The sequence below is a fragment of the Thunnus albacares genome, chromosome 7, assembly GCF_914725855.1.
Source record: "Thunnus albacares chromosome 7, fThuAlb1.1, whole genome shotgun sequence".
NCBI classification, from domain to species: domain Eukaryota; kingdom Metazoa; phylum Chordata; class Actinopteri; order Scombriformes; family Scombridae; genus Thunnus; species Thunnus albacares.
The window spans coordinates 2139285-2166388 of NC_058112.1; the positions used below are offsets into that span (position 1 = coordinate 2139285).

Here is a 27104-nt window from a genome sequence, read left to right on the forward strand (position 1 = left end):
TACAGAAACATTTCTCTGAGTGCTGAGATGAGAGCTCAGTATGCAGCAGCAGCATGTTAGCAAGGACATGACATTTGAGGGGTTTCTTGGTTTAGTGATGCAGCCTGGAGGATGTTGAGAGTGAAAGGCAGTCAGACTTACTTGGCCTCCTCTATGGCTGACATTTCCTCTAGAGGACCATTAGGAAGCTCCACAGTGGACCGACACTTCTCACTGCTTACAGGACACATGGGAGAGAGGAGAAACGAGTTCACTCAAGAGCTAGCCCAGAATCATAATAACACAACTCTCATAGTATGTTAGAGCACATCCTCATGGAACCCACTAATAGAACAAAGTCAGATTCAGTCCAGGCTGTTAAAAAAAAACACAAAAACATAACATTGAATAAGACAGACAACACGACGTGGGAGATGCATTTGTGCTGTATGTTACCTTACAGGACCTATAGAACAGACACCTATCATCATTTGTTTTGGTGGTTTGACCCACAGATCAAATTCACAGCCCGATTCCAGACATGATGCAGTGAACATGGCCCTGTTCACACCTTGCATTAACATGAGGGACCACTTACACACAAGGCATAGTAGCGTAACTTCATTGATTATTCAAATCTCCAACACGCTGACAGGATCTGTCATGATCTAATGTTAATTAACGTTTTGTGTTCTTCTACACATCCTATAGGTCAGCTGTTACACACACAGTCCAGGTTCATACAGTGAAACTGTTTGGAGTAAAGCAGCTGTCCTCCTGATAAATCCTAAACTCCATTATGTCCAGCAACACAGCAAAACTAAAAACTGTACTTATCAACTTGACAGGACAGAGGAAACTATCCAGGGGAAACAGAATGAACTTTTAGCTTCTGAAATAATGTTTTTAGACAGACGAGCAAGAAAGGTATTTTTTTCTGGTTTTGGTTTCATTTCTATTCCAACTGCCAATTTGAAAAAAGAAAATGGGTTAGGGCAACAGGAAAAACAGGAAAAAAAACAGGAAGTGGTCTTTTTTTTTTTTAATTCACAGAAAAAACGGAAAGCCAAATTAACGCATTTCTCTATCCTGTTATGAAACAAGTTGAACACAGCTTTGGAAGGAGGCTTCGCCGACTGGGTGGCAGCAACGCAATTCCTGTGCCTAGTCCACCGCAAAATAGAGGACACATTCCTGTTCACACTGCTAAATGAATGTGGCCACATGCGGCCCAGACCACCTCCGAATGTGGTCTGAGTGATTGGATCTCAATGCACCTTGAGTGCGTTCACACCTGTATTTAGAGCTGTCCACTTGTGATCAGATCACTGGAGCTGCATGCAGGTGTAAACGGGGCCATGAGGAATATTTAGTGACAACTCTGCTGTAGTTTGTGTGTAGTCCATGTGCACCATAATGGATGGTGCTAAGAGTGCAGCACTGGAAAAATTACAGTCAAATTAAAATGATCTATTGATTTTGTTATGTATTTACTTGAGTGTCTGCCAGTCACACTCAGTTTCAAGATTCATTTGTTTTCTGTTTTTGTTTTCACTTCAATATAACAACAGCTCTCTCCAGTTAAAGATGTGTAAGTCTGACACCTAAATACAAACAGGATTAAGAGTGTCCAGCCATGTTAACAGCTCTGTGACGCTGTACTAAGACAGAGGTGCTTTGAGCTAAATGCTAACATGCATGCTAAGATGCTCACAATGACAATGTTAACATGCTGATGTTTAGCAGGTATAATGTTGACCATGTTCACCATCTTACTTTTTAGTGATAGCATGCTAACATTTGATGATTAGCACCACATATTTGGTGTCAATTCATTCAATAATTGTTGAGATATTTCAATCTGGATCTGACAGACAGAAATGACCAAGTTAGTAAACAATTTAAATTTAAAAGCTTTTAAAAATTTTTAATCTTCAATTTGAATTAATAATTTTAAGACAGAATAAGAAGTAGCATTAATTGACAACTGTAATGATCTTTTTTTCCCCTTCACTTTGTTATAGTGCATTATTAAGATGTTCATTTAATAACTTTAGTTTAAACTTTAGTTTTTTAATTATTCAAGTGGCACACTCCAGCCTTCATACTAATAGCATACTGTAATGACGGTGATGTGATAGATATGTTGTGGCTGTAATGTGGGTAAATATGTAACAATTAGTATGAAGGAAGGTGAACTGGTGACTGCGTCTGACACATGTGAGAGTAAAGGATGTCATTTGATTCAACATGTTAGTATTATGCTGTGTTCCATTCAAGTTGGAGGCCGGAAATTTCCACGTCGAAAATTCTGAATTCCAAGCTGAAGCGTTCTACAACTCACAACACTGAACCCAAACAATCAACATGGGTGACCACCAGAAATGAAGTCTTCTTATGGCAGGTGGCATATGAATATTTGCAATATCAGCAGAGCTTAACTGGATACATCAATGGATCACACATGGTTTTGCAGATATGTATGTATGTGTGTGTGTGTGTGTGTGTGTGTGTGTTGTGTGTGTTGTGTCTGACCCTGTTTTGGGACAGCACGCTGCGGCTGAGTTGTTGACGCCTGTTCGCTCCGTGTCCTGATTCTCCCCTACCGAGTATTTCTCTGAAGAAGCACTCTTCTCTTCATCACTGGAACACACACATACACATACACAAATATACATTAATAACATATGAAGTGATTCATACCAACGACTTTCCCCACAAAAACACACAGAACACAGTGAGACGTGAACAGTGATGCATGCTGAACTGACTGACAGAGCACACGGTAAAACAAAGGATGGAGGTGTTGAAATGGGGTAACTCTGTGAACGGTATGCAGGAGAAGCATCAAAATGTACAGCAAATGGAGAAAGTCAACTGTTTTGTTTGTTTAGCTAGGGATATTCTTGTTTACTTTAAAAGCTGCAATGCCTGCGATTATAGCAGGCGAGCCTACAAACTGATTTGGACACTGATTAGACCAAAATTGATTGTGCCAGCCGTCAGTCTTGCTTTGTCTCAGCGAACCACCAATAATCTTGATGAGGCCTCAATCAAAGCAAAACACCCACAAACATCCAAATATAATCCAAAATCTGAGGTGCTAAACCACAATTATCAGTATTTGTCAATTTCCTAAAACAACCCGCCATGCTTTAAAAGGAATGAGTCCAATTAAACATCTGCTTACAGTTTGCATTTTTAGAGTAACATTTACATTTTTCAGTAATGACGTAATTAAAGCATCACAATGCTCTGATAAAAGAAGTCTTATTGAGAAAGTCATATACATCTTTAATGCCACTTAATGCACAAAAAGGAACACAACAACTCTTAATGAAACTTTAATAAAAAGAATATTATACAAAATTTTGATACTGTAAAGAAAAGCGTTGTTCTGCCTGCACAATTTGGCTGCTGCTCCTTTGACCATAAAACTGAAGATACTTAACGTTGTTGTCTTGAAGCTTGTGTTCTCTGACGTTAGGTCAGTTTTTATACCCCATTTCTGAACACACAAGGTTTCATTCCAGCCACAGACATCGTTCTATCAGCTGATACTGGCAGGAACGGTGCCTCCACCAGGAGTTTATCATCTATTTTACACAAAGGAGTTGTTTCTAAAATGAAATGAATCTTTAATGAGGATATTGATCATATATTTTGGATTTTTTTTCTGCTTAATAGGGCTGCTGCTTCTCAAATCTCAATCCAATTAAAGTTAACACAAATTAATGACATAGCCATTTCCTCTGTATACACAACATTCATTTTTTTGTGATTTGATTGAAATAAGCAGCATCTGAAAAGAAATAAATCATCTAGCTTTCTATTTTAAGATAATTGTATTTTTGCTCTACTGATTATAGTTTCATGGAAGCCATACTAGCCCTTCTACTGTTGTCATAGTTACTGCTGAGAGGATTGTTATAAATAGAAGGTTTGTCATTATTCATATTATCTACTATGCAAAAGCAAGGTTATAACATATTGTACCATGATCATTTAAAATTCATATTGTGGCCACAAGCTGTTGACCTGATGATCAGATCTTGGTCTCTGGAGACACACAGCCTCTCATGCACAGTTGGCTAATGTATAATTGCATGATTTCAATCAGCTGTGCTGGTACTATTTAGGTCCAGTATTGTGACTCCATCATAGAACTGATTAAGCGGTTACACCTTTCTTTCATTGTGCATTTTAACCTTAATCAATCACAATCTTCAGACGAGACAATAGCTGAGGGGCAGAGCCAATAGAGACGCAGATGTGGGTAAAGCAAACCATACAAGTCAAATAAATATGAATTAGAATACTAATAAAGCTGTTGTAAAAATCCAATTGTGGAAAGGTTGAAGCCACTTCATTAAACATAAGCTGGCCTCCAACTTGGGGCAATTACACTTGAGTTGTGTCATTTCAAATAATAATAATAGTAATAATAATACATAATTGAATAATAATTGGCTTGCCCTGTTAAAATAAAAGCCACTTGAAAATTAAGTAAATTAAAAAACTGCACTTGGACAACACCTTTGGTAGAAAGACATGCAGAATGGAGATAATGAAATAAAAACAAACAAGGAGCTGAAACCAAAGAAGAAGATCAAAATTGGGAAAGAAAAGTTGGTGGTTGACGTGACAAGACTACATCACGGCTGCAGGCTGATCTCTGATTGGCTGTACATACCGATAAGATTTCAACACTCTGAAGAAGACCACACCCACAACGCACAGCAAGAGAGAGAGGAGGGGAAGCTCAGGTTGTAAGTGTCGCTCAGTTCATTAGACAAGTTGTTATTTACTCAGACAGACAAACAATATAATGCAGCATCAACAAGGGGGACAGGAGGACAGAGGACAACCGTTTTTATGACTTGTTCATCCAGGATAGGCAAGTATTTCACTATGGACTGAAGGGTTAGCAATAATTTTGTAATTTGTGGAGAAGGGGGGGCTGTAGTCAGCTTGAATTCATTTTGGTTACCATGAATAGAACAGTGAAGTTTTCATGGTGGAATATTCATAGAAACATTTCAAACTACTCCTGCAACATAAAACTCTTCTCTGCTGTTCATCTCATTATGTTCCAAACTACCAAATTTCCCAAAAAATGGCCAAATAAATTAAATGTCGACATGCACAATCCTGTCGAGCTCACGAGCAGTTGTGTGCACTGGCTTGACTGTTTACCCATACACGTACATTTAGCCGTTTCAACACTACAGAGGGTGTTTCATACTCATAATATGGTAAAATATCATTTAAAGCATTGTTGTCTCAGAACCATCCGTTTCTCAGCTGGTGATTTTTAATTAAATACTTCACAGTGGAATAATGCTTATTTTGTAAATAAACACTCTCCAACCAGTAAAATGCTTTTTATTCCCCGGGGGCCTGTGTAAGATCTTTATGTGAAATTTAACACAGCCAAAACAGGAAGTGTGATTGAGTGATAGTGTGAGGTCACTCATAAGAAAACAGATGTGACCACACTAATGAGACACATCCTGACAACCAGTCTGGTCAAGACAAGAGCTACACTATGTAGCATTTTTTTTTTTGTGTGTGTGGATGTGTTTGGCAAACCTTTTGAAGACGGCGGTCTCGGTCTTGGCGTCAACAGTGAGACTGACTGTTTCTTTCATGGAGCCGTTGATGACTGTCTCTGTGATGCTACGCTGCTCATTACAGGTCGTTTCCTCCTCCACTTTAGATCTCCCACAATCCTTAGAGGAGGTGGAGGAGGGAGAAGCCACACTGGTTCCCAACCAGCCATCACATTCTGGGGGTAGTAAAGAAAGGAGACAACAGGAGTCAGATTTCATCAAGGTCATTTAAGCTGTTTAAACATGTAACCACTACCCAGACGGGAGGGTTTTGGGTGCTTTTGGGATGTTTACATTTTGCTACTGAAAGACAAGCAAAGTAAAATCATACACATTAGCAAGTGTCACATTTTATATTGAAGTGTGTCCAGGTTTTGCGTTACAGATGGACAACAAGATTTTGGGCCGAGGATAGTTTAAATATTAGAGGGAGTCCTGGTGTGTGTGCACATGCGTGTCAAGATCACACATCTTACCTTCAGGCTGCATGGGTGCATTGACCCCCAGCGGGTCCCCTGTCTCTATGCTGGTTTCCATGGCAACAGGAGAGTTGCACCTCAGAGGGTCTTTGGGACTGAAAAAGAAAAAATTCTATTTAGAAAGCACTCTATCAGATTCAAAGACGATGACAGCTGAAAGCAAGTGATGCCCTGCTGCTAACAGAAAGTGAGTGACCAGTGTCTGTCGGGATCCTACCTGACGGGGGTGAAGTTGGAGAAATCAGCCCAGCCTGTTTCGGAGCTGGAGGTGGCAGCAGGAGAGGAGCTCCATGCTGCCTCAGTGAGGGCTTCTGTGGAGGAGGAGGAGGGGGACAAAGGAGAGGAGGCAGCAGGGTTGCTAGGGCTGGTAGCCGGAGCTGTGGAGGTACCTGTGTCCATGGGGATGTCATCGAAGTTGGCCGTCCACACTGGCCCTGAGAAATAATTATTATATAATAATAATTAAACGAGACAAAAATGATGGTTTTCTCAATAACATCTAGTCATTTTGGAACTCTCACTATCAGCACACTACACAAAAACCCAGAACCTACTCATAGTTCTTATATGAGGCCTAAACCAAGTCAGAAATGTCATTAATTGTGAAACTTACCTGGCTACATTTTTTTCTAATTCAAATCCTAAACCAAGTCAAACCAAAAATTCAAACTGGCAAAAATGATCTTACTTTGATCTATTTATTATTGTTATTATTGTTATTATTATTATTATTATTATTTTGTCCTTAGTGGGATATGTAGCACTCTTCAGCACACCAACCTGTGTCGACTTCCATTCTGTCATCGGTGTTGGGGTTGGGAGCTTCAAATGGATCTCTCTTCACATCCTCCTCCTCCGAGTCTGTGCTCTCTTCGCTGTCTGTACTGCCTGAACTCCTGAGATGGACACACAGATCAAGTGTTATTTCCTGTCCTTGTCAGAGTTCATCCTGTCTTTAGACTGTGTGGAGCCACAGAGAAAAGCCCATACTCATACATCTTGACTGATAAGAGCTTAAACGTGTACAATGTTGATGTCAGTCTCAAATCTTTCAATGTCAGCTATTGCTGATTGATTAATCAACCTATCAGCACTAAGTGAATGTTAGCACTAGCTAACAAATGTAAGCCAATGACTGTATTAATTAATCAGTTAACTCAGAAACGTGGTGGGTTTTTAACATCAACACTGAGCAAAGAGGAAATGTTTAGCTCATTTTTATAGGAAAAGTTTCACCAATGTGTTAATCAAAATCAGTAACTGATTAATCAAAACAACGATCAACTAATGAAAATCATTATTAATTATTTTTTAATTATTACTTTACAAACATACATTTCTTCCTCAAGAATATTTGAAAAATACAATAATCACCTTCAACACAAAAACCCAGAAGTAAAGAACTACACACAGTGTACAAACCTGGCAACTGCTTTACACCAAAATGACCTTACTGATGCTCATATTTTGTAATGAAACTGAAGTACAAAAGTTTGGTTGCACTAACAACTTGAATGTACTGTTTTTAAGTAGAAAGATGGTGACTTGAAGGTGTAACAAGGCACAACAGAAGTTTACTCAGTGTGAAAGTACAAAGAGACTGAGACTGAGACAATAGGCCCCCGGGCACATCCATGTAAAAGGCCCCCACCCCTACAGAGAAAGACACCCAGACTGAAAGAGACACAAAAAGACTACAACCAACATGGCTGCATCACTTGTAGTCATTTCATGTTTGCTTCAGTGACATTTTGCAGGTGAACCAGAACTCTCAGTTGATGTTTTTGGTTGTCTTGAATTCACACTGGTGATGAAGAGAGGCTGTCTGATTCTTTTACAAAATACTACAGCACAATTTACAAATTATTACAGGAAACAAAGGAAAGGAAACCAGAGATGAAGGTTAGATTTTCTTAAAGCAGAGCTGCTCTGCTGTCAAACTGATTTAAAGTGCTTGACCAATGCTAATGTATTTAAATGTAATATTACTGTAGCATCAGTGTGCTGTGCAGTTGTAATATGAAGGGGAAAAAACTAAAACTAATACTGGATTGGATTTGATGGCCGGAACTCAATATTGAAAGACTCTGATAAGGACCAGGAGCAAAAATGTGATTAAGGCATCCCCACTTTTATCTGAGCTCTTTGACTTTCCAATAAGAGAAAAGTTACCAACTGTCACTCAGCAGCTCTGGGCCAGGGGCTCCCTGACCACTTTGGCCTGTGCCTTGTAGGCCAAGTCAGTATATCATCCATGGTGTGTGGGTTTATCTGACCTGGGGCGCCTCTGTGCCTCTGGTGCAAAGGTGACATCTTTTTCGTCCCAGATATCCTCCTCATCTGAACCAGCATCTTCAAACTGCTGGATTTTCTCCTTACAGCGCGCCTCAAACAAAGCTATATTCGCCTGAGGAAACACACATACATGGACAAGATAGTATTTATAAAACACTGTGTATATTTACAGTACGTTCACATACAAACTAGAGTTGGATCCTACAGAACAAAAGCCACTCAGCTGTGAAGCAGACATTAACATGTGTACCTTCAGGCCTCAAACAGAGCCGTATCAATGGAAATATCAGCGTATGTAAGCTGATCATTTTACATTTCTACCACAGCTATATTCCTTTTTAAATGTAATGGTACAATTTTACAGGAAAATCTGGCTTTGGTTTGACATGTGTGCTTCCCTCCAAGCTTTGGGTTCAAATGCAGGTTATAGAAAAGTTTCATTTTATCAAGATGAATCCTCATATTCTACACATCTGCCATACCTTTGTTGTCTACAGAGAATTACAACTTCATCTCACTATGTGGCATCTGCTTCTAAATCAATGTTAACGTTGATATCAGGAAATAGTCATGCTATATAAATGAAACAATACATTTTCATTTGTTTGGGGAGAATTTGACTTTCTCCTCTCATTCTTTGACTATGTATGTATTCAAGATGAATAATCAAAGTACTTACACTTTCATTTGTATTCAGTGAAAAATTGATGTCTGATATTCTATCAAAGGGAATACTGCAATGTTAAAGAGAACAGAGTTTAGTTTAGTTAGGGTCGTTAGGCATCCACATATAAAAGGCAGCACACAGGCAGACAGGCTAATGCACACAGCTCTAACACTTCATGTTCAATATGACAAGGAAAACTAAAACATATTCTTGCACCATGCCAGCTTCATGGATACTTTCATGTAGTGCTGAAGAAAAAAAGTTTTGCTTTTTTTGCAATAACAAATTTTCTTTTTACATGCATGATATGTGTTGTAAGCTGGTCATTCAAAGAAAATGAGACAGGATGAAGACTTCTTTAACATCTTGAACACAGAAAATGTAAAAGAAAGCCAAAATGGCTACTGTCAACATTACTTAATGAAGTTTAAGTTTCAAAAAACATTATTTTGTACCCACTATTTATAATTATAGTATATAAATAACAATCATCATCATCATAAATTATAAATCTGCCATCTTAACTGCAGCCAGAGAGGATTACTATCAGTGTCATGTCTCTAAAAGGTTCAGGACATTACATAACTTAGCACAAAGAGAGAAAGCAGGGGGAACGACGTGCCTTGTTCCATCAAAAGGTGGAAAAATACACTTTCCAACAACTCCTGTCACATGTTGTAGGGCTGGACACAAACCAGAAAGCCCAGCTCCGATTGATTCACCAGTTTGGGTTTGTAATATCAACATTTCCTCTTCTGATTCTGAGAGTTCCTCAACTGAGGCTATCTGCAAATAGATCTGTAACCAGGTGTCTCTTTTTTCCATTCCAATCATTTTTATGTAAGGTAACATGCTGCAGTAACTGCACTGTAACTGCAGCCTGCCAAGACTAATATAAGACTAAATAACCATGGGGTAAGCAGTTACTACTTCACTATTCAATAATGGACAAGGTAGGAAGGTGTATTTTGTCTGTGGAGCTAGGCTAGCAGTTTACCCATACTTCCTGTCTATGCATGAAGCTAAACACATCCTGAGCCTATCTCAGTAAGGAACACCTTGAGATGAAACTGATTTTGATTGAATTATCAGACTTTGGTTCAGAGGCAACAGGCATTTTTACCAAAATGTCAGACTGTTGCTTTTAGTGAGCACAGCAAGCTCGGGAAAACTTCACTAATACTCAGCTGTACCTGTCCACACGTGAACCCAATAATCACCATTCCCATCTGTCCCCATACCAGCCGAAAAATCCCAAACTCTGAAATTCTTCCATCCAAACACTGCATTATAATACCCCCCTACAGAAAGTTTGGGAATGGAAAAATGGAAATGACTTATGTTTACTACAGTTAAGACTAGAATTGTGCCGCAAGTTACTCTTCACCTAATCACACTTTACCTTCCAACTTATGCATTCATGATATTTGGGAAGTCTCTGACCTGTATACTAGTTAATGGATTTTTAAGGCTCAGCAGAGGAGCAAATGATGTCCGATGTAAAATTAGGCAGCCTGTTTAAGTTCTCTCCCTGCTGACTCTTCTAGAATAGGTCAGACCTTTTCCAGCTGTCTTGAATGCACAGATGGGAAGATCAGACCTCAGGCATAACTAGAGTGGGAACATCTTCAGGTACACCAATACAACAGTTCCTACTCACTTCAACCTCAAGAATGAATACAGCTTTTCAAAAGAGTTTGTCACTGTTGCACCACTTCTACAGTCTTTGGCATCATATATGACTATTACAACAGAGAATTCAAGACTATTAAATATTCTACAGTGTGTTCAATCTGCGATTTTAGCCTAGCGGGGCAACATTATTCTCTCACTGAGACTGGTTCTATGTGAAAAGTCCCTGAGTTGTTTGAGCACTGCACTGTGCCTCACAACATGAAAACAAACGCTCATCTTTTCTGATGAGTTGAACTGAAAAAAAATGAGTGAAAATTAATTGAATCAGCTGGAATCACATATTGTGTGACCACAGTTATTTGAAAGTAGAAAGTGAAAGCATGTCACACAGTATGTCTCATGCACTCATTTAACTGCTTTATGATTTTGGGTGTGATATTTATTTGCCAGTAATTATTCATTACTAGTAGGTATTTACGTAAATAGGACCTCAATACAATAGGTCTAAGTGAGAATGAAAAACATAAATGCTTCTGAACTGCTATTCTGTAACACACTCTGCATTTGAGGATTTGCATTCTGAACATTTGTATTGGTGTATTGATTATTTCATCCAAGAGTCACACAATATTCTTCTGATTTTGCATTGCCTGTCAAAGGATAGGTTGGATTTTTTTTAAGTCTACTTCAATGCAATACTCAGATGGCATGTATACAGTGAAAGAGTTATATGTTGCTGTAATCATTCCTTCAGCATTACTGACTTAAGTATTTTCTTAATCAATTGATTAGTCCTTTGGTTTAAAAAATGTCATATAATCGTGAAAAATGCCAATCACAATTTCTTAAAGCTCAAGGTCATGTCTTTAAGAACTTTGTTTTGTCCAGAAATATACACTAAATATAGCATCAGCAGTAAATCCTTGCAACTGAAAAACTGGAACCAGAGAATATTTAGCATTTGTGTTCAAATAATGACTGACAGACGGCTGTGACACTGAACGCAGGTCCGGTAAGAAGTGTGGAGAGCACAGAGAGGCGGAGAATGTGGATGATCTGAACTAAGAACTACATATGCTGCCACTTCACTGTAAATGCTCTTTGCCCTTTTTTCTTTTCTTTTCATTTTGTTTTGTTTTGATTTTGTTTCTTCTCACACTCTTTTTGAGTTGTGTGGTGTTTCAATTTGTTCTGTTTTGTGTTAAATTGTGGGAAAACTAAAAACTTTCAATAGCAAATTTTTTTTTTGTCAAAATCAACCACTAACTCTCCAAATGCACATATGGTATGTGAGTATTGTATTAAGATAGACTTATAAATAACCCTAACCTTTAATGCTAAGCCCAAGATCTACATAAGGCTCTACTTCACCCGATGAACTCATTTAAAGTTAAGCAGACACTTTAAATCATTGATCATTGACAAGCTATCTTTAACAACCCACAACCTTTGCAGAAGATTATAGCCCCAAATCCAGCTAGCCCTTAGGAATGAAAACAGGGACAACACACCAACAACATCAAAGCTGGATATGGTTTCTCCTCTTCAAGCCATGTTTGTATTGGCACACTTTTTTATGCTAGCCACATCAGAGGGGGGAAATCAGGCCTTTCCTGGAAGAAGTGGCATTGGTCTTACTAAAAAATATGGCTTTTGTTCAGGCATTTTTTTGTCAATGATCTGTTTCTGTAGCAAACTACTTGGTAATGATAGGTGTCTGGGCCGTTGAGAAGAAATTTGGATTTATCTAAATTTAGCTGCAGGACATTTTGAGACATCCAGATCCAGCTAGAAATAGGGATCAAACACAACACTATATCTGTGTTATGTCATGGCATATTAATGAGGCTAAGGATACAGCCTTGAAGCATACCACACATCATTAATGCCTTACATGATCAGGTTTCCTATCTAGAAATGTTCAATCAGCAAAGGAGTATGAGAGGTGGTACAGATGTACTCTCAGTATTTGGCACAAAAATGATAACATAGGGTTTTGAAGACAGTGGCCCCTCCAGCTTTGTAATGTCTTTAGCGTCTTGTCCCTTCAGATGTTACACAGTAATATTTAGAAAGCAAGTCCAGTCATGCAGGATGAGTACTCACTCCACAACATCGTCCTGATCAGCAAACTCTTCATCATTGAAGCCGAACTGCTCAATAAAATTGGACGTCATTTGTTGCATCTGATAATCAGAAAAGGCCTGGCAAAGTCCAGGACCAACGATAATGATATAGTCTTGGCTCTACACAAAGCTGGTCATTACTTGCAGTACAGAAAATAGCAAGTCCATATATTGAGTTGTAAAAACAAAGAATGTATAACATGAATGCTAAACAAGTTAATAGAAAAAAAGCACAAACATGCATTTACAGTCAGATGCCAAATGCTTTGACATTAGTTCAAAAAATCTATTTCAAGTTTCCTTTACCACATTAGTAGTTAAGTAAATTAATTCAAAAGATAGTAGAGAGATATTTGCGTAGATTCTAACTGCAGAACCCATAGTCACAAAGTATTCTAAGTTCAAAGGCCTTTTCACAGATACATAGCCTAGGAATAAAGCATCTGAATTCTATGCATTTCAGTCAATAGAGCACCCTAGGTGGGGATTTTGATGTTCTACAATAAAAGGATGCAATAAATTTTTTGTATCATTAGTCAATCTATGTAGCCTATTATGCATCCGTCAATTAGAATTGAACTTCTTAAAGTTGTCTTCACAATTAAGTGAAATTAACAATGGAATGAGGCTTCAGTGTTTAACCACGCGTGATGTATTTTGTTCTGAGGCTTTAGTACAAATGAAGGATTTATTCTTGTCCACATAGGCCCGTCTCTTATAGCTGTTTATAGTACACTTTCACACACTGAACTGGTTTAATCCCCATCTGAGACTACACTTACACTGCTTAAAAGCCTCCATTACATAGCTATCCATCTATACTCTAAGAAAACGTCTTTTAAGGTACTTGTTGCATCTGTGTCTATGGGCCTGCATTGTGTGTATCTGTGTTTGTGTGTTGAAGTCTTACTTGTTGTAGAGAGGAGTCCTGGTGAAAGCCGCTGTCTTTAAAGTCCACCTCATCATCGCTTGATGAATGGATGTGGTGTGTGTTCACCTAGAGAAAAGAAACCATGAAATTGCCTTCATATATGAGTAACTTGTAGAGGAAATGTTTTATGTAATGTGGTACATAAAGAGGTTGGTGGTAGAGGTGGTATTTGACTTAAAAGTCAAACTATGGCTTTATAGATCACATCTAAAAACAAATAAAGCAAAAGAAACAGTCTGTCCACCACCTCAGTATGCATTCAGTCCTAACATGGTGTAATTAAATAAATCTGTCTTCATACTATGTTTGTACTGTGCATCCTGGTCTTAATCTTTATGAAAATATTAAGTACAGTCCATGAGTATTTAGATACATTTAGATTTAGTTTTACTCACAACAGTGAGTAACACAGCACTTTACACTTCATTACTGTTTCATTTAAAATCCAATGGACTGCAGGAGTAATGCAATGAAAAATGTGTGATGACTAGATTGTGATGACTAATCTCTGACATGTGATGACTAGATTGTACATTCAACATAGGATGACATAAATCAGGCAACTTGACAACACTGTTCACTGTGCTTGTGGTAACTCACCAGGTCGACAGTGTTTCTCTTGTTTGTGTCAGCCAGCTGCCCAGAAATAAAGGCCTCCCATTTCTCTCTGTCCTCCGCTGGGAGCTCTGTGTCACACACACACATAGAGTTCATATATACTCGATCTTCATATACTGCACATTTGTTGGATCCAATCATTTTAATAAATAATAAAGACATGCTAAGCCCAGAGTGAAGTGATGTCACAGGTAGATTTCCACCCAGCTTCTGTCTACATGGGAACTTCCCACACAACACAATCTAGAGTCAGCTGTCTGACAGTGGAAGAAAAAGCAGGGTTCTACAATGCCAGTATTTCACTCGCATTTGCCCCTAAAAATATATATGTACAAACTGGAAAAATAATTCACAAGCACAGTGTGCAAGTGAAGATTAGAACCTACTGTAATATTGTAACGTATCAGCTGAATACAAGACAACTGTGATGTCATTAAACATGAGCAGAATGTGAAGTGGTAACATCATCTCAAGCCTACAGAAAAGCCATTTACTGGTGGTTGCAGATAGATTGACCACCAGTTCCCGAAAAGAATAGCCCAAAATATCTGGTCGTTTAAAACGACCCTTTTTTACTCGCATGCAAACACGTAGCATTTCCTGTAGCTGCTACACAATAAAAGCCTCCCACTGGTTTGCCGATGGCAAGCTTTTAACCTCTTCCACGCCTGCCCCCCTACCACAGACCCATTTTTGTGGGGGACAGGAGATCTTTAAGGGAGAGACAGCAGGTCAACAGTATATGCCACATAGATGTGGTATACATCATCTGAAAGTTGGGAACCTGAAGTTTAATTTGAGATGCAGTTCAGCACTGTGTCAAGTGTTTCTAGTACTAAATCTGTAATAAACACTGTGTGTTGGTTAGGTGCCTATTCAAATTTTGAAAGTTTAGAGTGTATAAGGGCTTAGAATATTATAATGCAACATTTAGCCCTGAAAAGATAAAGCAAATGAGCTTGATAGATGGGAAGGAGAGATATTACCAGAGATGAGCTGTTGTATCTGCGGTCCGTTAGGGCCTTTGTCACAGTTATGAACTATAGAGTTGGCTATTCTGGTGAGGTGACCCATGTAACCTCGTCGCCGACCACCTTCCGCCCTAAAACACACAAACACATCGATGAAATTAAGATATGACTTTAATCACTAAAGCCAAGCATAACTTTCATAGTAAAGGAGCAAAAGACTTTGGTTTGTTGTTTATTCTACACTAATGACAACAAAACAAAACACTGTTACATGCTGACAAAGTTACTTATGGTCTCATTTGCAGCTTTGATCAAAGAGCAAAATACTCACTGTTCTTTCTCATTGGAGCTCCAGGCTTCTACGATTCTCTGTATAAACTGGCACTTTTGAAACAGCTGATGGAGAGACATACAACAAAATTACAAACTACTTGTTTGGTGTGCCTACTATGTAGTGCATACTGCTGCTGCATCTGCATTGATGCACACAAACTCCTACAGTATATTATCATTAAACCTTCACTAAAAGCATATTTTGCTCATTGTTATAAGCTTTATAACAGACTTTCTCAAGACAAAGTCTGTAGTAAGTACAGTACAATATACAGTCCCAAAAATACAGATCATACCACAGAAATATACAGATCACCTAGGATACTTGTGAACATGTGATTCAGCATTTACCTGCTACATAAGGGTTAATGTCATTACTTTACATTGGTCCACATTCTGCCCAACAGTTCAAGTTTAAATAAAACTCAGCACCGGTTTTTTGTGACTGCCAGCAAATGATAGCATTACCAAAATAATTGTGTTGTTCAAATACTGAATGTTCAGCTGAGACGCACTTTTTTAAACGGTTGCCAAGACCTAAACATTGACAACAAGGAAACATTACAGAATTGTAAAAAAAAAAAAAAAAAAAAATAAATAAATATATATATATATATATATATATATATATATATATATATATATATATATATATATATATATATATATATATATATATATGTGTGTGTGTGTAAATGTTTCTTTTTCTCTAGAATTCTTGTCTTACATGTTTGATGAGGATGCTCTCTCTTGCATGTTCCTGCTCTGTGTCTGGCTGGATGTCAGTGGGGGCAGGGGGCATAGCCAGAATCATGGCTGTGCAGATCTCCACCTGAATGTGGAGGAAGTTGTTCCAGATGTATTTGAAATACATATCCTGTGAAGCAAAAGGACGCAAGTTAATTGTGACACAGTGTGATAAGTCATGTATCAAAGTTTGAAGCCGATACCATTAACACCCTTGGAGGAGATAATGTTTGTTCAGGAGCCAAAATTGAGGAAAAGTCTTATTTTGAAAGGCTAATTGTGGACTTCCTGTTGGATTTAGGTCAGGGGTATCAGTGTATGATTTGTAGGTCTTGATGAGATGAATAATTGAGTTTTAGTTTGATCTCTCTATGACATTCCTACCGGCCGTGGCTGCCGTTTTAGTTACATAGGTGGCGCTAGAGAGCACATTATGGCACTTTAGCGGTTAATTTTTACATTTTAATATATTTTTCACCAGACCTGATGTGCGTGCCAAATTTGGTGAGTTTTTGAGCATGTTTAGGGGGTCAAATTTAGGTCTGAAGTGGCGGAATAATAAAGAAAGAAAGTAAGAAACAAACACACGAAAAACAATAGGGCCTTTGCCCTTTGGGTTTGGGCCCTAATTAAACTCTTAAATGTCAGTTATAACTGCTCTATAAAACCAAGTGTATTTATAACTACAGTACAGCAGGTCAAAGTTTAAGCTGGAGACAGACATGGTTATTAACTTTGTTTACTTTTTTTTTAACATCCAGATAAGTCCAGAGTTCAGTTCGTACTGATGACTTGTGTGGTTGCCTTATGCGCTGTTGTAAAGCTGTTTCTAGCAGTCACCCATAACCAGATGTCAGGATTGCATTTCCTTAATAAATCAATATAACTCATAGAAGATAAAAATGATAGCCAAAACAACCCTTGTCATTTTTGTACTGAAGCTACTGATCACTCCTGTCTCTCATTAGTATGGCTTTCAAGAGAGATGTTAATAATAACGCAAAGCAACACCAACAACACAACATACACTTTGTGCTACTGTAAAACAATGTCATTTCATCTACAACTTGAATTTGTGTTCACATGCACACACACATCTGCAATATGCTTATAATATTTTCTAAAAGCCAGGATCACAATGTTCATGTGAACTAGAAATACTGCTTCAAAGTTATATGCCTCCACCAGCCAGTTGTGATGTAGTTTTCATTTGTGAAAGCTGTCCAGCAGTCGGTGGTCAGAGCTAGTTTGAGCCCGTCCTTCTTCTCCTCAAAGTGATTTTCAATGCATTTAGTCCAGCTCTTTCAATCCTTCACCCTCTACCACGATGATTGGCAGCATATTGGTCTCAATCATTTGGCACACCAATTGGATGATGGCCTTGGACCGGTGCGCATCACACTTTCTCCCCGCGGCTAGCAGTGATGTGATCTTTGGCTGCAAATGCGAGCCATCCTCGGACATGGCAGCCAGTTGCTTGTTCTTAATGTGGTACAACATAGTGCTAGTACCGTATTTTCCTAAATATAAGGTGGCCGTGATTATAAGGTGACTCCTGATGTTGTGAACACGTAATTGTCTATCCGTTAGCGGAGTGTGTATACAAATTAACCAATAGACCGACATACGTAACCAGTCAAAAATATTCTCGGCGGTTAACCAATTAACAGTTAACTGTTGTCATCCCTAGTCCAGAATCATATAATATTTGTAGTGAAGACTTTGAAGGAATTTAATGAAAGATATTAAGTGTATTTTCTTTATATGTGTTCACATGCTTGGCCAATAAAGCTGATTCTGACAGAACACAAAGCTTCAGATATGGATGTTGCTGCAAAGAAGCTACAAATTCTAAAACATGGATGCCTCACACACATCTTCAACCCGGCAGCACAGAAGATCTACAATCACCACAGTTTCAAGGTGGGAACAAAGATTAATGTCACCAATTCAGTATCCGACCAAATGTAAAATATAGTAACAATCTCCCCTTCTGTTCCTGAGTTATAGCTTTGAATAATGGCCAGAACAGTGTTTTTGCAGATCATCATGATGTCACAGTGAAGTTGACCTTTGACCTTTTGGATATTAAATGTCATCATTTTATCCTATTAGATATTTGTGTGAAACTTTGTCATAATTAGCGCATGAATTCTTGAGTTATGGCCAAAAACATGTGTTTTGTGAGGTCGCAGTGCCCTTGACCTTTGACCACCAAATTCTAATCAGTTCATCCTTGAGTCCAAGTGGACTTTTGTGCCCATGCTCTGTGTGGTTGAAGCACCTGGTCCATAGCTGAATAACATGTATTTAATGTATAATGATGACAGTTTGCAGGTGGCGCAGGTTTTATTTAGTTTCATTATTCTTGCCCAGTTGTCTTAAAAATATGAAAAATATGATGACGAAAAACAAAAAGAAAAGGCCATATTGCCCAGCCCTAAGCTGTACTTGTGTGCAAGTGCTGTTTTCTTTTATACGGGACAGAGAGTTAAAATACACAAAACAAAACAACTAACTGATTAACTGAGAAAATAATCAACAGATTAATCGTTAGTTGCAGCCCTAAATGGAGCACTGACCAAAGAGAAAAAAATGAGTGAAAATGGCCCAAAACAAATACCAAATACAGATAGTAGCTTCAATCCAAAAATGGGCAAGATCATGTTTTCTGATTGGGAGTAATTATATGAGAAAAATGAAGTACTCACTAGTATGACTCCCAGTGTGTTGAGGTTAATGAGCTCTGTGTTGATGCTGTGTGTGTTGCTCTGCAACAGACTGGCCACCAGTCTGACCACATTGAGCCTGGTGTTGCCCACAGGAGGGTCCAGCACCCCCCACGTCGTCTTCATCACATTCTTCTGTTAGCGGAGAATAAACACTGCTCAGTGCATACACAACTGACAGGGATATATCCATACTGATTACTCAGTGCTTATAGTACATGGTAGAGGACCCTCTGTCACACACTGATTCTGTGCCTGGACCATCTGTCAGCTTCAGCTACGTTCTGAAAAAGGTTTTACTGCTACTAAACATTCTGCCGCATCAAGAACAACACTGATGTTTACAAGGGTTGGACAAAATATACTAATTCAAACTTAACTGAAAGCAGCTGACAAAAGCTGAAAATAGTTTGGACTAAAAGGATTAAGTAGCTGCAGACTGCAACCTTGTAACTTCAATCTACAAACTTTAAAAATGTCTACAGCTTTCTCTATGTGGTTTTTACCTTTGGGGGTTCCAGTAGCAGCTGGTGAAAGTCTTTGAGTCGGGGTCTCACAGCCTCCAGGATGCTGTGGTTGACTGAGAATGAAGGGTGGGACATCCCAGGGGGGCACTCCATATGACCCTCAAACCTACAACAGAGAAAGTCATAACCTAATGAACAATCTCATCGTCTTTCAGACTGTCATAGGAATCTGATATTGAAGCATGTATGTATACAGTGTTTCCCCTTAACCTGCATCAAAGCTGTAGGAACATTTATGGTAGCGATGGGGGTGGGGTGAGTCAACATAAAAGTGTGAATGGTTTGGTGAATTCAGGATGTATTTGTAATAGTTTTTGATGTGTTTACTCATTTATATATGTATATCCAATGTCAAATTAAAATATAACTAATGGCAGGGGCAACAGTACGTACGCTGGTCTCCTTGTCTCAAACAATGTGAGAAGGATCTGGATAACACTGACAATTGCAGAATCATTCTTCTCCTTGTCGAAGATATTAGAGAGCAGCTGCTCCACCGTCTCCTGCCTGAAGAGGACAGACAAAGATGAATGTTTCAAAGTCACTTACCACATCAGTGAGGCAGAGTTTGATTTCAACAGCCCACTAGGTAAAAATGACAAAACAATGCAAAATAAACTGAACAAAAGCAAAAATAGTGAGCAAATAAAAGCTAATTGAAAGTCACTGGTGCAGTTATTAGAACCCAAAGAATGTTTTATAAGCATCAATACATAAAAGTAATGGTCAAAGGTCAGGTCACAGTCACAAACATCAGAAAAAAATACCCATGTTTGTTCTGTACAATACTGACTGGTACAGCTGCTGTAGGTTAATAAATGCATACTTTTCAAGTGTGGACAGTAGTGGGTCGGGCTCTGAGCAGCCCTGGACCTGGAACATCTGGTCTCTGCTCAGTCTGATGATCTCACACAGCGACTGGGAGGCATTGGAGTGTCTCTGTGAAGAGAGGTGCATGAAAAGGAGAAATAAGACAAGGAAAGGACACAAGGAAGTGGGAAGAATGCAGGCCGTCTATACAGCCAACAAACGCCATGTCTGAAAGATCTATTTACATCAAAAACAAGTGTACAAACAAGTACTGTTCCACTCACTTCACCCTAATCACAAAAAGCTTCTTTCTACTTACCACTAGTGGCATGTAGCCATGCAGATAGTTTTGTTTTTTTTTCAAGATTATGAGATTTCCACTGCCACCTCAATCCAGTGGAGGTGAATGGAATTTTGTTTGTGGTGCTCACAGAATTGAAAATCTTAACAGCAACTAGTCTTTCAGGAATCTATGAACTGTTTTCATTATAAACTATCTTCTCATAAGGTAAGAAACTATGCAAACTGTCAACACCAAGGAACCGGGACATTGTTTCTAGAAAGAGACATTGCTGTTGAGGAATACTTCATTTAATAGTCACCAAATTTAGTATATATTTGGATGAAAAGACAAAAAATAATGTTTTTTAATATGCCATATTTTCCATTATAATTTCCTATAGGCAAAATGATTTATTAGATTGGCCATTATTCTGTTCTTGAGTCTTGACTCAATCCTTCAATCATAGCCCTGATATTCCTGAAGAGATTTAACATAAACAGGAGTATTTATCTTGGTGCGCATCCAGATCAAGAGTAACAATGTCTTGTAAGATAACATCTATCTGCAGGGCTCATTATCGAAATTTTTGTAATTTGGGTGAACTGATCCTTAGGCCTGGGACACACTGCCTGCGTAAACTAAATATAATTGAAATTTATAATGAAATGACATGAAACGTTCTATTATTGATGGCCATCATGAAGGTCAAACTCTATGTAGAAAGATAGAGCTGGCAGTAGTAGCTCCGCAGCAGCAAAGCTGTCTGTGTGGACACCGCACACATGCAAGCCACAGCAGTTCAGCTATGCACATACGCCACACAGGTAGAGGTAGGCTGTGTGTCCCAGGCCGTAAATGTAGAACTGGACATGCAAATTATCTAAGTTATTTCTAATATATATTAATGTTGTCAAAGCTTAAAATAATAAATGAATGAAATTGTTGGTTCATCCAGAGCCCACGGGGGACTTTAATATCCTGGAGGCCAATGGAAGACAACACTGGTGTGAAACTCACATCCTCATCTTGAGAAGGTTGTACCATGTCCACCAGTCTCTGAATCACCTTCTCTTCATTCAGCCACTGAAAAGAGACAGAGCACAGAGAGGGTCAGCAAAGCACAAAATATTATGAGGGAAACCGAGAGAACAGGACCTTTTAAATATGGAAGTAAATGGGATATGTTTACAAATTCACTACGATCTTCAATGGAGCAAGCATGAAAATGTATTAAATTACAACAAAACAAAAATAATAGAGAGGCTTCATGTTGTCAATTATCTTTTGTACAGCACAATCTAAATGACACCAGTTCTCAACATATGTTTACTGAGCCATGCCAGATCACAATGAGCAAAATGGAATTTGTTGTCTTGCTCTTGTGGGTTGTGATGGTCCAAATTAATTTTAAATTGCTTGATAAGTGAACAGATGGGGGAGATCATATTTTAGCACAGCTGAGAAAGTGTTGTCCCACTACTCACGTTGAGAACATCCTGTCGTAGCTGTTGTGGTTCAATGCAGGTGAGCATTCTGAGCAGCAGGTCCATGATGGCAGATGTCCCAATGTGTTTGATCATCAAGTCTACAAAGTCCTCGCGCTTCCGCAGAAAATCCACTATCTACACACACAGACAAACAAACCATACACGTCTTAATATCAGTGCAGAGTGCAACTGCTGTTTCCTACAGGTCAAGATTATTCTGGTAAAGTAGAAAGAATTCAGTGCACATGACCTGATTACTGCTAATTAGGGTTGGGCAATATATCGATATCCTGATATGAGAATAGATATTGTCTTAGATTTTGGATATTGTAATATGGCTTAAGCATTGTCTTTTCCTGATTTTAAAGGCTGCATTACAGTACAGTGACGTAATTTGTAATGTGTAATTTTTAATTTTCTTACCAGACTGTTCTATTATTTGCCTTTACCCACTTAGTCATTATATCCATATTACTGATGATTATTTATCAAAAATTTCATTGTGTAAATATTTTGTGAATGCACCAATAGTCCCTACAATACTGTCACAATATCAATAAAGGTATTTGGTCCAAAATATCATTATATTTGATTTTGTCCATATCGCCCAATCCTACTACTAATCATTATATTTTGGTATTGTTTATATCACGAGATGACCCCTGGTATAGCATCCTGATCTCAGTTACAACATCTTATCACAGGCTCACCTGTTCAGGCTTGCGTCCTATGAGAATGGACAGGACTTTGGAGAAGAAGCTGGCCAGAAGTGGGTTGAGAGGCGGCTCATTCTGGAGGAAGCCATACAGTTTCATCAGCAGTTTTTCATCTTCTCCCAGTCTGTCATTGATCTGGCCCACATCTGATGTAAGCAGCTCACAGGATATGTTGGGATACCTGGGAAAAACAAAAGTGTGCTAATTTTTCAAATACAACATTTATAATACTGTGACACCATGTTTACACTGGACAAACCACCACCATATGCTGTACATTTGTCATGATAGAAACAAGAGATGTGAAATACTCACTACTGTAACAAAATGCTGATAGATGAATTGTTGTGAAGTAGGAAATAAGTATAATTGGGTCTGACCCCTGATGCTACATTTCAGGTCAAGAGACTTTGATGGATCTGATCAGCTTTGGATTCTCAATAAGATGTAGTACTTCGTACTTCAAACATTTTTTGTAAAACAAATGACAGCTACAAAAAGCCTGGAGGCTTACAAATTATTCATATCTGGCTGAGCAACAAATAGACAAAAATATCTGTCAAATAGAGCTGCGTATTGTTTGAAAGTATTCTATTAAGTATTCTACTTGTGTTGTTATGATCTGCTGAGTTTCAGCAACAACATTAAAAGTATATTGATATATTGATTGATTACTGATTCGGTTTAAAATGAAAAAACAGAGAAAAGCAGCAAATTCTTACACTAGAGAAGCTGTGACCAGAGTATGTTTTGAGTTTTTGCATAAAAAATTACAATTACCAAAATGGTTGCAGATTTTCTTAATCGAACAATCATTGTAGGTCTAGGAAATTGCTTAGTATTTACAGATTTAAAATTGGAGGAACCAGGTCCTTTAGTTTCACCCCCCTGATCCTTTGCACCACTTTCTCTTACTTGTATTTAACCTTCTCCTCAACATCAGTACAGGGTTCCTGTGTGATGAAGGTGACCAGGTCCTCCATACACTGTGGTCTCAGCAGGAAGTCAACCAGTTTGTGGTTCTGGGCCTTGCACTCCTGCAGGACGTCGTCCTCATCCATGACCTCTGTCAGCGTCACATCCTCCTTCTCTAGCAGCGTGTCAATGTGGGACGTGGTGTGGAGGTCAAATTTCCAAAACATGTTGGCTCTAAAAAGATCACATGGAAAAACAGCATATATAGGGCTAGGCGGTATGACCAAAAATTTTTTATCATGGTAAGATTCGGGCAGTTTCACGGTATATCACGTTTTTTGGGGGGGTTTCTGGCATGACTGGGCCTTTATGTAGGTTTATGGTGGCTTATTCTACTGTCAAGAGTACATAGAGTTTACCTGAATTGCTTCAAAAGTTTGTTTCTGAGTCTGAATGAAAGTAAATACAGGAACTAGCCACTGTAGCAGCATTATGGCTAACTGCATAGAAATCTATATCTGACAGGACCGTCAGGAAAGTCAACATGCAGTAACAGTTACCTCAGGGAAACTGCTGGTGTTCCTGCAGTCACTGCTCTCCTGAAGAGTTAAGGGGAAAACTTTTTCTGTAGAATGGGACCTGTTGCTGCCAGACTTGGAAATCTAGAAGTGTCCACGGATGAGAGTAATTGCCACTGTGTAAATACTACAAATGGATTTACAACATTTATCCACATTGTCGTCCTGGAGACTGTTTCACCAGAATCAACTGGATGAAAAGATCAAGGCTTGTTCAGGCAACGTTCAGCTCCATACGGTAAGAAAAATGCGATTACAACACCTAACTGTGTGAGGAACAGTATGTACGTCTCTATCATCCAGCGGTAGTCCATGAAAACTACACAATGTGTTTCTTGTCATTTTATCCTTGAAATTTGGAACTTGCAAACATGAACCACTTCATTTCATCTACTAAGTTGCAACTTCTCTAGCATGAACTATCTAGGCTATCCACAGCCTCAGACATAAACAAACCGACATGCAAACTGTCCCGGATGTAGTTCTCTAGGAAGTTAGCCATAATACTGCTACAGGCAGCTAGTTCCTGTGTTTACTTTCATTTAGATGAACAAACAAACTTTTGAAGCAAAAAATCATGTTTATTAGTAAAGCAGCAGGAGGCTGACAGAGGTTGCCCCGATAATCGTCAATACATGCGAGGCCTCGTTCGCACATTTCAATCTGAATCTCCGGAATCTCAAGAACAGAGCTACCTGGCTAGTTAGCAAGCTGTACCCAGAATGCCATTCAGCTGTGTAATTTTGTAAATGTACATTTATAAGCGTTACAAATTGTTTATGTGTCAGAAATTGCTGTGTGCCACGGTGTTTTGCACTGTTAAAGTGAGTGTGTGGTTACTCATTGTTGTGTTACACAGTTGTAACCATTGGTAAGAAGGTTAGGCAGTTAATTGGGGTCCCCTCTCAATATACTCCACCCAGCTTGACCCAGTCGTAGCGCTCTTTGCGGCAAACAATATTATATATTTTGCTGCCTTTTAAAGAGTTACAGCAATTGTTTCAGCTAAGTAATGGTATGGCGGTATATGAAAAATTCATATCCTACAGTACATCAAAACCAGTATACTGGATGAACTTGTATACCATCAAAACGTGCTCTGCCATCAGAGATAAACAGAGTATAGTAGCTGACTATAGTGACTCATTTAAAAGCTTTCTTCTACCAACCTGAGTTTGTTGGAGTCCAGATGGCGGAGCTCAGGTTAGAAAGAGGTGTGTTCTAGTCTTTGGGAGTTGTGGCCCATTCCAGGCTAGCCGGACGGACAGACAGGCAGGCAGACAGCGGTGATGGACAGACTGACAAACAGCACACATACAGCAGTTCAACAGCACACACCTGTGAAACGGGAACACAGAAACAGATGTAGACATGTTGTTAAAGGAATGTTCCACTTCTTTTCATGTGGATATTACAGCAATTTTGAATATTACCTGTAATTACAAAAAGGCAAAAATTGTTCACATACGCCCGCTACTAGCAGAGAAAAGACAGTTTCTGTTTCTACCGAATACCTATAATACCCAGCACTCCTCATAAATACACGATCAGAGATGCAGCTCATTCACACACCAGGACTCACAGGTACACAGGCTAGGCATGCTAGACATCTATGATGGTTACAATGTACAACAACCAGTTTATAACTGCCTAAATAATGGCTCTGGGAAGCATCAGGGAAAACCATGAAAATCCCCTCTTAATTCTGCTAAGTAGCACGCATTAGCAGCAACATGAAACACAGCATTCAGTGGACACACAGACCTTGCTGCGTCACAACCAAGCTGCATACAAATATAACTACAGGTAACAGTTTAGGTCATAGAGATAAGATTGTAAAATATTGGAGCACACCTTTAACACTTACCTGTTTTTTCTTGGATTTCACTTCCTTTATTTACAGGCTTATGACATTGTCACTTAATACCTTAACTGTTACTTTCATTAACATGTGAGAGGTACACTATTGTTGTAGGTCAGTTTTTTCATAGCCTTAAAACAGTAAAAAAATTACTATGGTTTACTTTCATTGATTTTGTAACTACCATTTTTATTTTTCTTATCGGATTAATATATTTTGATGGTTTTCCCCACCAGGGTTCCCATCGTGCTTTGGGTGATATACACAGGAAGTAATGTTGCCATGGAGACAAGTGGCTGAATCCAAACGTGCACCCTCATGAATTGCAGAAGGTCCCATTGGACTTTTGTCATACACACCTTGCACATGTTGTCCGTGATCAATTCAAGTTGGCGAGGGTGCAGGGGCGCGAGGGGATAAAATTAGCTAAGAGATGGGAATCGTATTAGAAATGAAATCCCTGATCTCTAACTCATTTCAAGGTATTTTTCTGAATAGTTCTTAAGGTATTGATTTTAACAACTTATGAAGGATATTTGCAGGGTCTGTTGCTTTACAAGGTTGCAATAAAGATATGGTCAGAATGTGAACTTTCCCCTTCATATGAGCTGCTGAACACTTATATTATCTTCACATTATACCCTCAACTGAGAATCCTCATAAATGTGTACAATAAAAATGAAAAATGTATTCAAAAATAAATATGGTATTTATTATTTTCTTTTACACTGTCACATCCATATTGCTATAGATTATGGGTCACTTTCCAAGAGAAGTCAATACCCCAGCTAGATTCTCTGGAAGT

General features: G+C 38.7%; 1 protein-coding gene across 4 annotated transcripts in view; it reads right to left on the reverse strand.

Annotated features, from left to right (window-relative positions):
* Positions 1-27104, reverse strand: part of ppp6r3 (protein phosphatase 6, regulatory subunit 3) — a 34104-nt gene that overhangs the window by 2667 nt on the left and 4333 nt on the right. The window contains exons 2-24 of one of the 4 annotated variants that reach the window (XM_044357524.1): positions 25608-25776; positions 23861-24094; positions 22940-23126; positions 22227-22364; positions 21760-21825; positions 20476-20588; positions 20043-20156; positions 19629-19755; positions 19105-19257; positions 16374-16523; positions 15645-15709; positions 15329-15444; positions 14325-14410; positions 13704-13790; positions 12774-12820; positions 9045-9099; positions 8347-8477; positions 6851-6966; positions 6288-6504; positions 6068-6165; positions 5572-5767; positions 2515-2622; positions 142-216 (exon numbers count right to left, since the gene is read on the reverse strand). In XM_044357524.1, the coding sequence (XP_044213459.1) occupies positions 142-216; positions 2515-2622; positions 5572-5767; positions 6068-6165; positions 6288-6504; positions 6851-6966; positions 8347-8477; positions 9045-9099; positions 12774-12820; positions 13704-13790; positions 14325-14410; positions 15329-15444; positions 15645-15709; positions 16374-16523; positions 19105-19257; positions 19629-19755; positions 20043-20156; positions 20476-20588; positions 21760-21825; positions 22227-22364; positions 22940-23126; positions 23861-24087 (2672 nt within the window). In that variant the 5' untranslated portion in view covers positions 24088-24094; positions 25608-25776. Of the gene's footprint in view, positions 1-141; positions 217-2514; positions 2623-5571; positions 5768-6067; positions 6166-6287; positions 6505-6850; positions 6967-8346; positions 8478-9044; positions 9100-12773; positions 12872-13703; positions 13791-14324; positions 14411-15328; positions 15445-15644; positions 15710-16373; positions 16524-19104; positions 19258-19628; positions 19756-20042; positions 20157-20475; positions 20589-21759; positions 21826-22226; positions 22365-22939; positions 23127-23860; positions 24095-25607; positions 25777-27104 lie in introns of all 4 variants that reach the window. The other 3 variants (XM_044357523.1, XM_044357522.1, XM_044357521.1) reach the window with 3 other exon arrangements.